The sequence below is a fragment of the Thamnophis elegans genome, chromosome 3 (assembly GCF_009769535.1).
Source record: "Thamnophis elegans isolate rThaEle1 chromosome 3, rThaEle1.pri, whole genome shotgun sequence".
In the NCBI taxonomy this organism is placed as follows: domain Eukaryota; kingdom Metazoa; phylum Chordata; class Lepidosauria; order Squamata; family Colubridae; genus Thamnophis; species Thamnophis elegans.
Window position 1 is genome coordinate 12,331,518 of NC_045543.1, and position 17,359 is coordinate 12,348,876.

General features: G+C 34.3%; 1 protein-coding gene across 11 annotated transcripts in view; it reads right to left on the reverse strand.

The window, feature by feature from the left end:
• Nucleotides 1–17,359, reverse strand: part of PUM2 (pumilio RNA binding family member 2) — a 75,176-nt gene that overhangs the window by 16,160 nt on the left and 41,657 nt on the right. For 8 of the 11 annotated variants that reach the window (XM_032214281.1, XM_032214286.1, XM_032214280.1 and 5 more), the window contains exons 11-13: nt 10,760–10,903; nt 7,815–8,096; nt 5,133–5,369 (exon numbers count right to left, since the gene is read on the reverse strand). In XM_032214281.1, the coding sequence (XP_032070172.1) occupies nt 5,133–5,369; nt 7,815–8,096; nt 10,760–10,903 (663 nt within the window). The remainder of the gene's footprint in view (nt 1–5,132; nt 5,370–7,814; nt 8,097–10,759; nt 10,904–17,359) is intronic. The other 3 variants (XM_032214284.1, XM_032214283.1, XM_032214282.1) reach the window with 1 other exon arrangement.

Sequence of the window (17,359 nt, forward strand, 5' to 3'; positions counted from 1 at the left end):
TTACGTAATACTAAAATATATAATTCTAAGTAATATGGATTGGTTGATTAATTGTCTAACTATAAGTTCATGAGGATGGCTCTCAAGAATCCCTTACTATTTCAGGGGGAAGAAATCAGTTGCTCAATACATTTTCTGCTTGTTTAACCTTTTTCTCGAATTTATTTTTTTAAAATAGCCATACCAAGAGAAACATGTACGTAACATAAAATTAGTAGAAGTTGACTTCTTTACATCCTGCTTTAAAAAAGTTATTTTTAGGAGTGAAAGGCCTTCCTGAATAGCATTGGAAATGGCATACTATTGAAAACTTCAGAAAATTCAATACAGGCAAGCTCCCAAGAAATTTTTTTTGGAGAGAGGTGTAGGCAGCTCAGGAAAAGAGAGGAGTTAATTTTATCTAACTGAATGCAGTGCCAAAACATCATGATATTAAGGGTTTAGAGAACACTCCCATAGTAATGGAGTTGAAACAACTCAAGTGTTTTGTAAAATTTGGAATATTGGCTTGTGATGGACTAGCAATTTCATCATGAAATGTATTATATTTATTGTCTTATAAAAACTATTCTGCTACAGAAAACAAATTTAAAACTAAAGATTAAATGTATTTACAAGGTTAAATGCCTGTAAACCAAAGATTACATTAACATTTAATAACTTACAACCTAAAACTCTAGTTTCAAAGACTGGGATATAAAGAGTCCCCTGGATGAATAGAAGACCCTTCTAATTGCACCAAGAGAGTTGCTCAAAGTTGTTCCTTCTTTTTCCCCTATACCATATCTCACACAGTTGCAGAGGGGTCTCCAAATCCATGAAGATGTCTTTAGAAGGACTTATTCTCTTAGAAAATTCTATGTACCTGTTTTTTCTGAATCTGCCCAACTAGACTTTACTTAAACCATTCAAACTACTCAAACTTGCCCACTTATATTTTACAAAAATTCTCTGTTTTTTAAAGAAACATGACAGAAATGTCTATCTGATTAATTTAAAAAACCTGCCGTTGCATTAGTTATTTGAAAATAACTATATAGAAATAGCTTTGTACCTAAAACTAGATCCCAAAGATTGTTTGTGCTCCTTTTTTTAAAGTACTGACAAACAAAATAATAGTTTCTTGTTCTGGAGATAACCCTGAATAGAGATGAAATATATTACGTTCCAAATGTATTAATACAAGCATAGGAAGATTACTTGTTGAAATCTGGTCAAGTGAAGTGCATTCACAACATAAAGCCCAAAAGTGACAGCAAATTTCATTTAGTATATAGAGTAAAGCATTATTTACCATTTTCAATATTTGAGATAACTACCAAAGTCTGCATCTGCAGCAATAGATTTTTATGGAAATGAAATTCTTATGGATTTAATGATGTAAACAGCGCACACAATCAAGGCAAAATAAACAAATCAGGACTACCTTGCACACAATTTGTTTTGTTTTTAAGCAAAAGGTCATGAACTAGATATTTGTAATTTTTTATAAAATGTATGCAATTATGAAATCTTAAAAGCAGCATTAAACAAGATTACTAAAATCATATGCCATGTGACTGGATATGCATCTAGCACATGATAATTAGTATTATTAAAAATATCTTACTAAACTTATTCGGAAAATTGTCCCTGGAAACAATTTTTTCTATTAATATTTGGCAGTTTTTATTAAGTATGGAACAGATACAAGTTTACTTTCATTTTATTTTTTACAAAATATCCAGACCTATTTCTATAAAATAAGCTATGAATAAATCCATTCTATCATCATCTTCATAATTACACAAATAAACAGCTAAGTTTATGAGAAGAATTAAAACTCAGTAATACATAGAAAGACCATGATAATGGGAAGCATAACATTAGCAGTAGCAATTAATTTAAACAGGTAGAACAAAGATGAATACACCAAGAAAAGAATTTTATTCTGAGATACTTTTAATCAGATTAAAGCATTAGGAACCATGGTGGCCCAGTAGGTAGAATGCAGTATTGCAGACTAACTTTGCCCACAGCCTGGAGTTCAATCCTGACCAGCTCAAGACTGACCCATCCTTTTGAGGTCGGTAAAATGAGGACCTCATTTACCTCAAATGATGTAAAATTATTGGGGGCAATATGCTGACTCTGTAAACCGCTTAGACAGTGCTATAAAGCACTCTAGCTTAGTCTCTTTAGCATAATGATAATGACAGATATGCACAGTTAAAAACCTCTTTCTGTCATGGCAAGAAGTCATGGCAAGAAATTTCTCTCTACCTGTTTATATGGCAATAATTAAAAAAATTAACAGGCAATGATATTTGTCTTTAACCTATTCGGAACTTAGAGTTTATGACAACCATGCTATAAGCCTCCTAAACATAGGATTCTGTCCCCTCAAATATCAAGGGAGACTTCCAATGCCCACAAAAAAAATCCACCATTGAACCTCCTCTGTTACTAAAGAATCTCTGAGGCTGCCCCAAAGTCTTTGGCCCAAGATATATTAGTTTTTAGGTGTGTACAAAGCATCCAGAAGCACATGCAAAGCATCTCTTTTTTAAAGTGTTAAAGAAGCAACATTTTTGGCTATGATTCATGCAGCTGCTATAACAGTTTCCCTTCTTATTGCAAATCTCTGTCCATGCAAAGATGTATTCCACAGGACTGCAGGCTTTGTAGAAAAATATCAGACCTAGTATAGTAATAGAGGAGGGGGGGGGAGGGTTTTATTCTATTAGAAGAGCATCCTGAGCAGAATTCTGCTAAGGAGTATGCTTTCGTTGGAGAAAGAGAAAAGATGACGGGTCTATTTTGCAATTTAGACATTATTTAATAAAAAATTGTTTTCAATAAAAACTTACTTCTGAACTTTTAAGGATTTGATTAATACTTCCTTTCCACAAACTATAAATAAAATGTGTATTAATGTTAAATATGCTATGTATTTTAATACTAATGGGAAATGTTTTAAAATGTTTAAATCAAACATTAAAATATTTTTGGTTTACAATGCATCACCTAGTAAATTATAATGTGGCACATTTTGCAAAGTTATTAACAGATACACACATTCAGTTCTTGTGAGAAGTCTTACAAATATATTTCAGAATGTGTGCTTTATCTAAACTTTCTCAAGAAGGTAAATTTTAGAACTACATGAATACAGAATAACATCAGTTGATGGCTAGCCAACATTTGAAATATGTATTTCTTATTTTTAAAGTCAGCTATTTTTCAAAATTTACAGCGAATCAAGCTTTTACACTTAAATGATGTTACTCCGTAGGTGTTTTTATAACTTCGATCAAACACAAAATCCTATAGCAGATATAGTGAATAAATGGTTCTATTGCCATTTTAAATGATTTAAAAATGTTTGCTATAAGTTAAATTGAAAGTTTATGCCTACATGGCTGAGAACACAAAGTTAAAGCTGTTAATGGAACACCAGAATCCAGTGGAAGTTCCAAGTCCAGCACTGAAATAAACAAGGCTGAAATGTTTGTGCATTCATCTTTTGCTCTTCTCTATGATTAGTCAGAAGCAGAATACGTGATATAGTACAAATTATGTCCAATAAGTAATAGATAATTCACAAAAAGTATATTCTATCATTTGTTGAAGAATGTATATAATTTATATATTAGACAAGTGAAATTGGTTATTTACTTTTGACACTTGAAGTGCATTAATGTTATTTATCTTGAAGTAATAAATCATCCTTTGAGCACTTAAGTGTTTGATTCTGAATAAAATCCAGAGAGCCATGTGCATAAATGACATAGGAAGGGTGAATATTAAAACTAAAACTATTGTCTTCTTGCTCTGGAAGTCCATATTTTTAGGAACAGCCTTCCAGAAGGTATAAGGTTGAAGTTGTAGTGAGAAATGATGCATTATATATGAGAATGGTATTGCAGAAAAATTAGGGATAGGTGAAAAAGTAAAATATAGCACAGTCAAATATCGCGTAGACCAAATCTAAGTAACAGTGTATAAAGGGTCCTCATTTTATTTCTGAAGTAGAGATTTTGTTGTGATCAACAATATCCAATTTGCCTTAGGATTCCAAGAGAACTTGGAAGACTTACAAAAATACTTTCAAGAACACTTTTCATTATAACTGGAATTAGTCTCTAAGTAGAACTTCATCTTCTACCTATTCCATTTTGTTATTGTAACATTATTTAGTCCATTTTTTCCTCATTGTAGGCATGGACTTGAATTTTAGTATTTATTTGGACAACATACCATAATTGAGCAAATTTTGTTTAAGAAAGTTATATGATATGTGAATTTTGAAACTTTTTTAGTATTCAAGTTTGAGATGTCATTTATGGTGAGAGACCTTTCGCTAGTAAAATGCCTATACAATAAAGCGTATAAAGTGATTTATTCGCAATTTACATTAAATACATAATTAATAATAGGGAATTATATGACTAAATACTGCACAGCATGCCACAGAATAATGTAATTTTAACATATATTACTCAACAGGATCAATCTAGATACAAACCATGCTTATATACATCCTTACTGGTTCAAGCATGAAATTACTACAAGTGTATGTATGGAAAGGGCACATTACAGATTGAATGCCACTATTTCCCTAAAGCCTTTCATTTTCATTTTTCTTTCTTTTGAAAGTGAATTTGTAAAATTTACTGTGAATTCATTACTCTGTTTATTTAAAAGCAGTTTTTTTTACTGCATACTTTGCCGAGCTTTGTTTTTTTAAAACCGAGATGCAAAACTTGTATCATTACCATGTACTAAACATTAGCCTAAAGCTGACTCCATTAAAAAAGATGCATGATTTACAATAATACGGAAAAAATATATATCTTTGCCTGTCATACAACAACCACAACACAACAACAACCCACTCTTAGTTTACTAAATATCAGGATTTCATTTTTATGTGAAAAATCTGTAGGGTGGCATGGGCCAACAGTTAGCTCCCAAAGCTGATCGCTCTCAATGACCAATCAATTAGCAACATATTGGGACTAGGCCCCCTATACAATGTTTTACCAAAAAGGCAGATTGACATCTTTACCCAACATAAAATATTGATATACATATAAAAATACATATACACACAAACATATACAAACAAAAAAGGGCTTTGTTTTTTTTACCTAAATGCAAACTGGATGAGGATCCATGTGATGAAAGTGATGGCGGTGGCGTAAGTGAATGTCCTGGAGTTTGGCTTGGCAGAGGCATGCCTATTGGGCTTGGAGAGGAGGAAAATCCCAGACTATTGTAAAATGGCTGCCCTATGGGTGCTAGGCTGCTACTAGATCTTTTGTACAAGTCAGAACTAGTAGATAGAGACTCTCTCCTTGTGGCACTACTACTTGCAGAACTGCCAACTGAAGAAGAAATAAAAAGACCCTATTACATACAGTGTCAACCAAAGAAAACCTAGCCCCAACCTACAGCTGGGCAATACAAGATATGATCATATTCGTTATAACAATCAAGTTATGCTAGAGACAATTACTGTGATAACCACACATGATTTAATAAATCACAAATGAGTACAAGCATTCCTCAGATATGGAAAAAATTTGAGCAATCTCCAAGTCTTGATTCACTCAAGACTTAGTCACATTGTCATAGTATTTGGCATTCTGGAGTCAGGCTTTGGGACCAATAGTTAGGCATGTCTTAAATGTGTTAATACAAACCAATGAAGTTGAATCTTAAGTGCAAATAATTTCTGCAAATGTCTTCATTTTTTTCTTTCAATTTAGATACTAGTCTGAGAGGGGGAACTACTCAAGTCATATTCTAGGCATGCAACAGAGGGTTTTGTATAGAGATAGCCTAAATAATAAATTATTTCATCCTGTTTTATGCTGTTACTAAAATTATCCTTAGATTCTGCATTCTTTAGAAATAAGATATGGTGGCCACACTATACATTCTTGTCAATAAAAAGTCTAAAGATACTTTGAAGGAAAGTCTTAAAATGATTTGGATCACAGACAGATAATATAGGGATGGGTGAACAAATATAATAACAAAATTTGATGTATTCATAAAAGTATGGTTTAGGAATTTAAATAAATACTTGTTATATATTGATCAGAAGGTTTTACCTGAGCAATTTAACTAATATAAATCTCGAAACACCACTTATTATGAACATTGAGCTGTTTAGCCATATTAACAATTTTGTATCCCTATTTAGTAAATGTATATTTTATTTAGAATTTCTTAATTTCAGTCTAATGCAGAAAAAGAAACTGCAGTGATTTCTAAAGATTAAGACATCAGTGAGCCAATTAATTTACTAAAATATGGGGGGGATGAATTGTTCTTTCAAAATTAAAATGAAATGTGGATCGATATTTTAAAATCCTGATTCAGCTGTCAAGCTCACTAGATGACTCTGACAAATCACTTAATATTGTCTCCTTGAGATAATATTCTAAGAGTAGCAAGGTATTCTTTTAAAAGTAGCATTTAAGAAATTTACACTTTAAGACTAGTTGAGAATAATTGTATTCAAAATGCAATGAAGGGAAAAATGAGTGATTGGTACAAAAAGACTTTCTTATACAGTTAAAAAAACTAATTATTCATTTGAATAAATGTATTTATATAAAAGCCAGGATTTGTTTGAGTGGAATACTCATATAGAGCATTAATTATTCATAAAAATGCTGAAAAACTGCATATAAGACTGAAAGCCTACAATTTAAAAAAATATATATTAAGGATATTATTCTCCTTAAGTAAAAAAATCACAGAAACATCATCCTTGATTTTGCCATTAATAACTTTCAATTAAAAACATGTAATGAATGACTATGCATTTATTAGATCCTTTCTTTTTATAGTGTTTTCTTTCTACTTATTTATTTCAGTGGACATCAACCAAAATACAAATTCTACAAGACAAAAAAGTGATGAGGAATTCCTTATAACAATCAATAGGAAGAGCTTTAAGAAGTCCTCTAAATATTTTAAAAAATTGTTTCACATGGGACATTTTCCAAGATCAAGGTGTGCAAGCCCCCTTTTATACAGTGCACAAAATTGTGTGTGCTTCTTCATGCCTTAGCCTATGCAAAATAAACAATTCATACATTATCTGATGAGAAAATAATTTTCACAATCTAAGAACTTTATGAATTCTAAAAGGGGGGCCATATACCATCCCATTGTGAATAAAGTAGCAAAGATTATACAATAGAAACTATAGAAAATGACAAGATTTAGCATCTGTGAACTGAAACAATTAAAACAAAGTTTACCTACTGCAAGATGTTTGAAAGACAAATGCTACATGAATTTCCAAGACAACTGCAAAAAAACATATCTTGCCTCCATATAGAAGCAAAATGTCTTTAGGCAGGAAATGGAAGGTATTTGCTTCTACTTTTGCATATTATAAAATGCCTGGCTTAAAACAGTGAAGAATGCAAGGAGAGCATCCTTACAACACTGAGAAAGGAAACTATTGTTCACTTCCAGCAACAGTCCTCCTGATAATTGACCAAGCTGGAGAGAGGAGGAAGCGAAGCGAAATGATATTTCTTGCCCACCCCTTATGTCAAAAGTAACCTTTTTAATACTTACGCAATGATCTTGAATATAAAATCACGGGAGCACAAAAATGTGAGTTACCTTTCATAGTCACTAATGCAAGTTGTTTCTCATATGCCAGATCTGCCTGGTCCAACTGACTTTCTTTCAAATCAAGAGATAGTAATGCAATGCATCCAAATAATTTAAAGAAAAATTATTTGAATCACATCAACCCATACAACCTCTTCCCCTGTTTTCTTTAAAAGTTAACAACTTACCGGTTGAGCCAAATCCACCAAGTGCAGACCCAATGGCAGCTCCCAAGGAGCTGCTACTTCCAAAGCCAAGAGATGTGTTTCCTGGTTGACCAGGACCATGTGAAAAGAGTGAACTACTCTGAGAATTATTGGTTAAAGTATTGTTGCCATAAAAGGAATTAGACTGTAGACTGTTGTTTGTCTGCTGTTGCTGCTGTTGAGGCTGAGGACCAAGGGGCCGAAAAAGCCCATTTGTGGTTCCTGTGATATTGCTTGCTGTTCCTCCAGCTGAAGCTGCAGCAGCTGAAAGACACCATGGTTTTCAATAATCAGTAGGAATGTAGAACATTTCAAGTTTTAGAAATAGAGCACTTAAAATTTTCCATACAAAGAGTTACGATGTCTAAGAAGAAATATTAGTATTCTGAGAACACTATCTTAAATAAATGGAGCTGTTGCACACAAATGGCTTTGAGTGTCCCTAAACACTCTCATCCTGTGATGGACAAATGCAAAGATCTGTGCTGGGCTCTGACAAATATTGCTAATATAGCATTGAGATTTTCCAATTCTAAATTGTTAAAATACAAATGCAATGGCCCTTTAGTTTGTCTGTGAGCTTTAATATGTCTATCTATACGCACTTAATGAAGTGAAAGTTCATGCTGTATGCTAAATATAAAAATTGAATATAAATATAATGTATATAAGAAAAATTACAAATATTTAATTTAACTTTCAGTGTCATACTAATAATATGGTCGACAGCTGTTTTCCTGCATAAGCATTAAGACATACTAAGACACAATCATGTAGTTTGAATTAAAATTATATTTAGCAGTCAATATAGACTATAAAAATGTTTAAGTAAAAATGACAGGAGAGCCAGAAGGTTGATTTTTCTTTCCCCTCTGTTAGATAAGTGTAGACAAACTGAAAGCAATGGGTGAAGAATTTCCATGGGCAGAGCAAATATAGATTCATCCCATGATTGTTCCCCTTCATAAAGACAACACAATTCTTGAGTTTGTTTAACTCTTTTTTTTTGGAGAGGGGGGGGAATAGAAGAATATGGTTCTTTGAAAAGTAAAGTTTACTCTAAATCGTATGAATTTCACACCCAAATATGGCAAAAGCAGGACATGCACAAACCACATAAATAAGCTTCAACCCCTGAACCTCTAAAAATGAACAAAAAATTGCAGCACTTTCAATGCATCTTAACTTTATATTTTACTATCAATTTGGTACCTTTACAATGCCCAATTATTTAATGCCCCCCAAAAGGAAAAAATTTAGCCACTGAACCACTTCTCTATGTCCCAACAACAACATTCTAATCAAGATTTCTTAATGTAAAATGGCTACACAGATACCTTTATAACAAATATACAGGTAGCCCTTGACCTAAAACCATTGGCTTAACAACAGTTTGTATTAACAATAGACTCAGAAAAGATATTTTACAGTGTAAAGAACTTCTGTCCATCACAAAGCATCATGGTCAAATGACTAGGATCTGGGTGCTTCCCAATCTGTTTCCACTTGTCCCTGCAATCATGTGATTGTTATTTGCAACTCTCTCTGCTGACTTTCCCAGAAAGTCAATTGAGAAACTGAGAAGGAAAATTGAATGATGCTGCCTGCCAAGAGGATCTCCTCTAGATTCTGGGACCGATGGTTTCCTCTTGTCTCTGACATCTTTCAGCAGGCAGCTCTTGCATTCTTAAAAGAGCTGCCAGTGGAAGAATTTCAGCTCTGTGCTGCTTGAACTTGAAATCTAACCAGGCAGGCAGATTTTTCTCTCTGTTTTGCAGCTTCTGAGGTCAGAAACAGTTATGTGTACCCTATACTAGACCTCCCAATCCTTCTAATCTGGGACTCTATCCATTTAATGACCTGCAAAATTGGTTAATGGCCACAAACGGGATTGCCTGAATTGCTGTCATTGAATATAACACCTTGCTTAATAACCGTTTCACTCAGTGACCAAGATTCTGGTCCCAATTGTGATTGCAAATTGAGGACTACCTATATTTGTAATGGATGGAAAAATATATTTTAACTATAGCACACTGGGATATTGCTTCTTACTCTGTTCACTGTTGTTTCATCCAGACATTTTTACACTATGCCACAAATAAAAAGAATGGGGAGTGCTTCTGAATTATCCTAAGAAACTGTAACTGAAATCTTTTATGCTCTTGGGACAAATGACAGAATAAATGTCAAGAGAAATATCCTAGATGAGAATGTTCCTGCATCTGTGTGTGTGTGTGTGTGTGTGTGTATGGAAATGAATAAATATTCTGAATAACTGAATGATTGCAAAGCGGGAAAAGACCTGTTAGACCATTTAAAAAAATAAAATTGCAAAAAAGCTACCATATTTTTGGAGTATAAGACGCACCTTCCCCCCCCCCAAAAAAGAGGGTGAAAATCTGGGTGCATCTTATACATTGAATACAGCATTTTTCGCCTCCCCAAACCCCACCACGCGCATTGCATTTTTCACAAAAACTGAATTTTTGTGAAAAAAGGGGCATACAGAAGGTTTGGGAGGTCTGAAAAGTGCTCCTGGGGACTGGGGAGGGCAGAAATGAGTGAAAATGGGCCCGTTTTTCACACAAACAGGGATGTTTTTGCCCTCCCCAGCCCCCAGGAATACTCTGCAAACCTTCCAAAGTCTCTGCACAACGCATTTTTTGTAAAATCGGCCCATTTTGGTGAAAAATGCACCTGTCTTTCACCTCCCCAACCCCCCAGGAGCACTTTTCAGGGCTCCCAAACTCTCTGTATGCCATGTTTTTCACAAAAAAGGGGGCATGTGGAGTGTTTGGGAGGCCTGTAGAGTGCTCCTGGGGGCCAGGGAGGGCAAAAACCTTTTTTTTAAATTTACCTCTTCAAATTCTTGGTGCGTCTTATACTCCGGTGTGTCTTAATAGTCTGAAAAATACGGTACTTACCTGCTTGTGCAGCTGCAGAACTGATGATAACAGGTGCTGAAGCCACCAACCTGACAGGTGCTCCAAGTCCAGTTCTGGCCCCTGGACCTACCACCAAGGCACCCGTCTGATCATAATAGGCAGTGGGGGCTAGCACTTGATAGCCTAATCAATAGAAAACACACAATCTAATAAGTTTTAGAGTGAAGATTTCTTTTTACAGCTAACTGCCTATTTTAACTTTGAACAAGTGGTGGGTGTCATCTGTTTTCTAGAACTGAAAACCCTTATTCTTTTTGTGCTTAAATATTACTGAGCACAGTACGCCATATATGTTTTTGTTCAAGGCTAAATAGATTAATACCAGAATGAACAAATAAGGCCATGCACCTGTCCTTCCCTCCTGCCTTCATCTAGTTATTCACTCAGGTGCCATCACATCACACTCTCCTGGTCTTTCCAAGCTAGAAGAAAAATGCAAGATGGATCCAGATCATTTTTCCTAGCCAGACAAAATGATGTTACAGAAGTGTTGATTAACCTTTTAAAGGAAGCATTACGATAGTACTGTTTCAAAGCAGACTATGTAAAAGATGTGTGGTAAAACAATAACAAATGAACTACAAAAGAGTTAGAAATGCTGGTCATCGTAGCAACCTCTTTTACTGGGCCAGCTGAAGTCTTTGAGTTTCAAACATTTCATCAAAGAAGTTGGTCAAGGAAAGTGGGGGAGCTTAGCTCTATCAGATTATAATAGAAAACCATATATTTAAGATCAGCGTCAAACTATGGAGTTTTCAGTGTTTGCTGAGCTTGGCTGTATGTTTGCCGATGTTTCATTATCCAATTAAGTAACATAGTCACCATGAGAGTGGGGTTTGCTCCCTGTTTATGTATAGTAGCTTGCCCTGCCAATTTTGATGTCTGTGATGGTGTTTCACTGCCTAATCAAGGAACTATCAAGGAGAAAACCTCACCCCCATCAAAACTGGCAGGGCAAGCTTTTGTATATAAATAGGGAACAAAATTCACTATTGCACAAGTATTACCTTTTTGGATAATGAAACATCAGCAAAATAAACAACCAAGCTTAGAGAGCACCAAGGTCTTCTTATATCAGATTATATTATTGGATGGAATGTAAACTGCAGATATATTAAATTTTATCAGGTACCAAGCAGTATAAGGTTGTGATAGCACTCTCCTAAAGCTTATTGCAAAGAAGCAGCAAGCACATGCTTTTAGATTCCACTTTATGAAATGTACTTTATATATTACAGCTATTAAAATAAAAATAACCTAGGCAACTTTTTTCTTATGGCCAATATTGTTTTATATAATACTCAAACAGATTCTAGCCACCCAACAAAGCAAACTACATTAGTAAGAATAAAACAGTATTGTAAAAACAGTTCCTGACAAATCCGCAATAGAAGATCAAGTTGTTTCTTCCTATGAGTCCTTGGTAGCAACATATGCCAAGTAAAAGGACTTTCTTGTTGAAAATGGGCAAGCTAATAACTGTCTTTAAACTGAGCCCAAATAGTTTAAGCTTTGAAAGTTAAAATCCTAACTTTAAATTGGATTGGAAAATGCATTGGAACAAATGCAGCTGGAGCAATATCGGCATCACATGAATGATCAGCAGGTATCAACCATTATTTGTGCAGCCCTATTCTGCAACAGGTGAAATGTCTGAATTATCACTGAAGGCAGCCTCATGCAGAACATATTCAAACTGTCTATTTCAGAAGTCACAAAAATATGCACAATCAGTCCTTTTCAGGCAGGACTGCACCAGGGGTACTATTCCCACTGTGTAAAAAAGCAATTGTCACAATTCCCATAGGTTCCCCCAAAGTAGTGTCAAGTTATATGGCACTACACTGATCATTTAGTTCTTCATTCAGGGCAAATAAAACCAATCTACAGCCATAGTATTTCCTTTATCCAGATTGGTCATTTTATTTGAACACAGCACCTCAAAAGCTTCTAGAGCCTCCAAAGTCCCCGATGAAATATACTTGTCTAATCTATATTTTATTGGCTTGCTATTCCAAAATCATGAATGTTTACTTCAGCAGATTAATGTGCATAATGAACAACATAAGGATAACATTGATTACTTAGGGCATTTCTTAGGCTATGTGTATGGTACAGAGGAGTAACATGCAGGCAATACAGTCTAAGGTAATTTTCCAAGGACTTTGGGCATCCTGTGCTCCTCCTGTTAAGTAATTTAGTAAAATACCATAATAAACAACATAATTCACAAATCCCAATTTTCTCCAAGCTGTCAAAATTTCCAGGTTATTTCACCTACTTATGATCTGATAATTTACCAAAGTAACAATAACTTGTGATTTTCTGAATAGTGTGCTAAAGGTTCTAACTCCTCCAGCTGGCATGGCCAATATAGTTACTAATATAGTAACTATAATATAATAATATAGCATAGTGATTATAGTTAGTAATTTCTGCATGATTATAGATATGTAATTGTGGCGTACCAGGAGGTCTGAAGTTATTTCTGTCTCCAAACCAATAGTAAATCTGAATTACAATGTATCTAAGTAGTCAACATAATTGAGAAAGTTCTGCAGATAGGGCAGAGGTGTTCTAATATTTGATGCTATTGCTTTGTTTGGCCTCTCCTAAAGCCTGTTCTCACCCAAAAGGGACCTACAAAATTATGTTGGCGAAGTGATCACTTCATGCTCTTATCACCATTGCTAGAGTAAGATCGAAGGCAGACTTACAAATTTCCTGGCATTCATGCTTCAGCGAGAACCCTTGATACTCTTATTGATCTGAGCCTTCCAAAATATTATGTGAATACTACTATGAATATTCCTTAATTCCAAATAAAAGAGGAGGAAATCTTAACAAGGCTATATTTTCTAGAAAATTCCCAAGGCATTACAAACCCATATGATCTATCGTTCTTCTGATCTCATGAGGTAAAATGCGACAACTAAGTTATAGTGGCAATTCTCTCTTAATTTTAGCAAAATGCTCCTCATGCTACTGTACCTATCCTTATTAACAAGAATGCTAACATCCATCAAAGAAACTAAAGCAAGTAGAAACTTCAGCAGCATGATCCAGCATCCTATCCTTAAAGAGCAGTGGTTAATCATGTTCTGAGTGACAACATTCTACAGACGTAATCCTAGAAAAAACTGTTATCTGATGTCTGGCATACATCTTTCTTTAGCATGAAATAAGCAAATATATATATAACAGGCAAAAAGATAACAAAACAGATAATGCAGAGTTAAGTCGTGACTACTCATGTATTGTCAGGAGAATATGCTTCTGGAAAATGGAATTACTGTGTTTCGTATTATAGATGCATATACAAAACTAAACTGTGCTGTTCTGTTCTACTACCTTCGCTAATATTTTCACGTGCTAGCAAATGATCAGGTTTTCACTGCTTTCTGCTCACTGCTTCTCTGTAAAGAATGTAGAATAATCTGTTAGAGGATATTAAAAGTAAAATAACAATTTACTTAAAACTGAATGTGCATCATAAGCAGTACTAGATATGTAAGAAATAAGTACGTTAACATCATAAGATGTTCTAAATAGAATGGTGAGATTAGTCCTAATATTATGCATCTGTCCATTCCTGAAGTTTGATCTGGAGGTAAAGAATAAAATTAGATTGTCCCTCCCCCACCCCTAAAATAAGCAAGAATTCTAAGGAATAATGTCAAGTTTTTCTTATTTGGTTCTCCTACTGGCTGAAGCAGCTGTAGTAATCAGGATCTTACTAATACAAAGTTGGTTTACATCAGTCTTGTTACTGTAGAAATTTCCGCTGGCAGAATGAAAGCTAAGCTATGCCAAGTAAGAAGAGTACTTGTCAAGAGGATAGCAGAGCAGAATAGCTACTCATTTAAAAAGGTGTATATGAATACACTTCTCTTTGACTGCCATTCATGGCTGTGGCATAATTTCACAACAGCATTGTTAACTATATGGAATATACAGGTAGTCCTTGACTTAAGACCACAACTGAGCCCCACTTTTCCATTCCTAAGCAAGACAATTGTTAAGTTCTGCTCCATTTTACAACCTTTTCTTGCCACAATAGTTAAGTGACACACTGCAGCTGTTAAGTTTGTAACACAGTTGTTAAGTGAAAATCTGACTTCCCCATTGATTGTGCTTGTCGGGTTACAAAGACTGATCAACATGACCCTGGAATACTGTAGCCATCATGAAAACATGCCATTGATCAAGCATGTCACCATAGGGATGCTGCATGGGTCATAAATATGAAAAATGATAATAAATCACTTTTTTCACTGCCACTGAAACTTTGAACAGTCATTAAATAAATGGCTATAAGTTGAGGACTATCTGTACTCCATATTGACTTTGAGTTCTAAAAAGAAGGGATTACTTAATTATTCTACAAGTATGAGCATGCTAGTGGTATAGCACCGATCATTTTTATTTCAATTCTGCTTACTAAAAGATTCTCAAGTAAGGTAAAATACACTTGAAATATCCAAAATTGAGATCTACAATGTTTTCTTGGAGTGTTTTCACAACACTGAATTTAATCATTCTTGATTTACCTAAGCCACTTCAATTATCGTTGGACGAACTTAATCAATGTGAAATTGGTTAACCTTATCATTGACTTAATCATTATAGCATTTATTTGACCTTGTATTTTAGCAAATATGCTGATTCTTTTTTTTTTTCTTTTTAAAAAACAAATGTACCTGTTTAAATCTACAAAAATATCTAACTGCAATTTACTGGACAAAATCTTGTATCTTTATTTTACTAGAATAATTTTAAAAGAGCAGAGGGTGAGATGGAAATATGATAGGACTTTGTTCCAAGTATACATGGATAGATACCCATTATCCTAACGAAGAACTATATGTGTTTACTTCGCAAGAAATGCTATTATGTTTCCTTAGACTCTCTTTAATGCTTAAAATTATAAACAGTCTGGCTTTGTCAACTAAAATTGAATTCAATGCGAGTGAAACTACATGGCACTAATACATAATGAAGCTATATGCAGCATGATTTATATTGTAACACAATATGAGAATATTTGTACCTCTGAATGCTAAGGGTTCCTATGCCTTCTATTTGTTAGTTTAACAGTTAAATGCAATTTAAAAAACATTCTAAAAAACTTTAAAAAGCAATATTATGCAATGCCCAAGATCAAATTTCTCACTAGCAAATTTGTGCCACAACAGCAGTATATGTAAATACCAACTGACGTTTGTCTAATATAATATGTAAATCTCAACTGCAAATGTTTGTTCATTCTTTTTTTTTTCCATGTAAGGACTGTGTAACAAGTTAGATTACTATATTTAGAGAAAAGGGTACCTGGTCCTTGCAAGAAAATGCAAGGAAGGGAGAGAGGGAGAGAGGATGGATGGACATAAATAGAAAATATTCACACAGCAGACTTAATTAGATCAGAGAAGAGGCACTAATGTGTGATGAGAAACATGATAATCCAGTCAATAGTAGAGACAGGACCAATTTAAAAATTCAAACTATCTCCACCAAGCAGTACTACAAAAATGATGGTCATCAAGCATCTTCTTTGTGTTCTTGTTCTGTTTTACCTACTGCAAAAGGGTGCATGGTTAACCCACACCCATCCATGATCAAAGCACCCTGGATTTCTTATTTGTTCCAAGGGGCTGAAGGGGAGAGAGAGAAGGAACTGACAGGCTCTCAGACTTCTTTGCAACAACTGAAAAGAAATCTGAAATGGTTGACTGAAGGATCAACTGAAACTGTAATCCTGGTGGAACAGGAGTGATTCAACTGGCCAAGGGAACACCTGACTTGGTCAGCCATACTGCACAAAAAGTACCACAAAGTTTCACCTTCTATTCTGAATATCATCCAATGATTCATTTGCTAGGAAGATGAAATATTCCAAATGAAAAGTGCCCGAAATTACCCTTTTAAACTCATAGGCAAAGCAACTATAGCTGTGGATTACTAGCAAGTTTAAACTGTTTGACAAAATCTTACCATTACGCAATAAAGAAACTCCATAATAGCTAGTTGCAGCTTTGTGGTTTGCATAAAAGCAGAGAAACAGCTGCATTATCAGCAGTGCAAAGCTTAAATGCTATGCATTCAAATTCAGTTTCTAATTTAGAAATGCATACATTACAAATCTAGTTTAGTGTTAACCAAAGGAAAGAATATATATAATGTTGATATTAAATAAATTAGTGTAGATTAAGGCAGAATACTTTTTAAAAAAATATAACATTTCTAAAATGTTGATGAACTGAGTTATAAATTATGTATTACATATTATAACAAATAATACATACATTTTAAGATTAACACATCAAAATGGTGCTGGATACAATGCACATAGGAACTGTCTTTCATTTATGGTTCATTTTCTATTTTAGAGGGTTCCTGGCATGGATATTTTGGAAAGTACCCAATGCTGCAGCAGAAAACAAACTACAGAAATAAATCAAGGGCCATTTTTTACATGAACGCTATTATCATTCCCTAGTTTTCCAACTCTATTAAGTGGGAGATTAGAACTAGGGAATTTTAATTTGGGGGGAGATAGTATAGATACGACACCCTAGG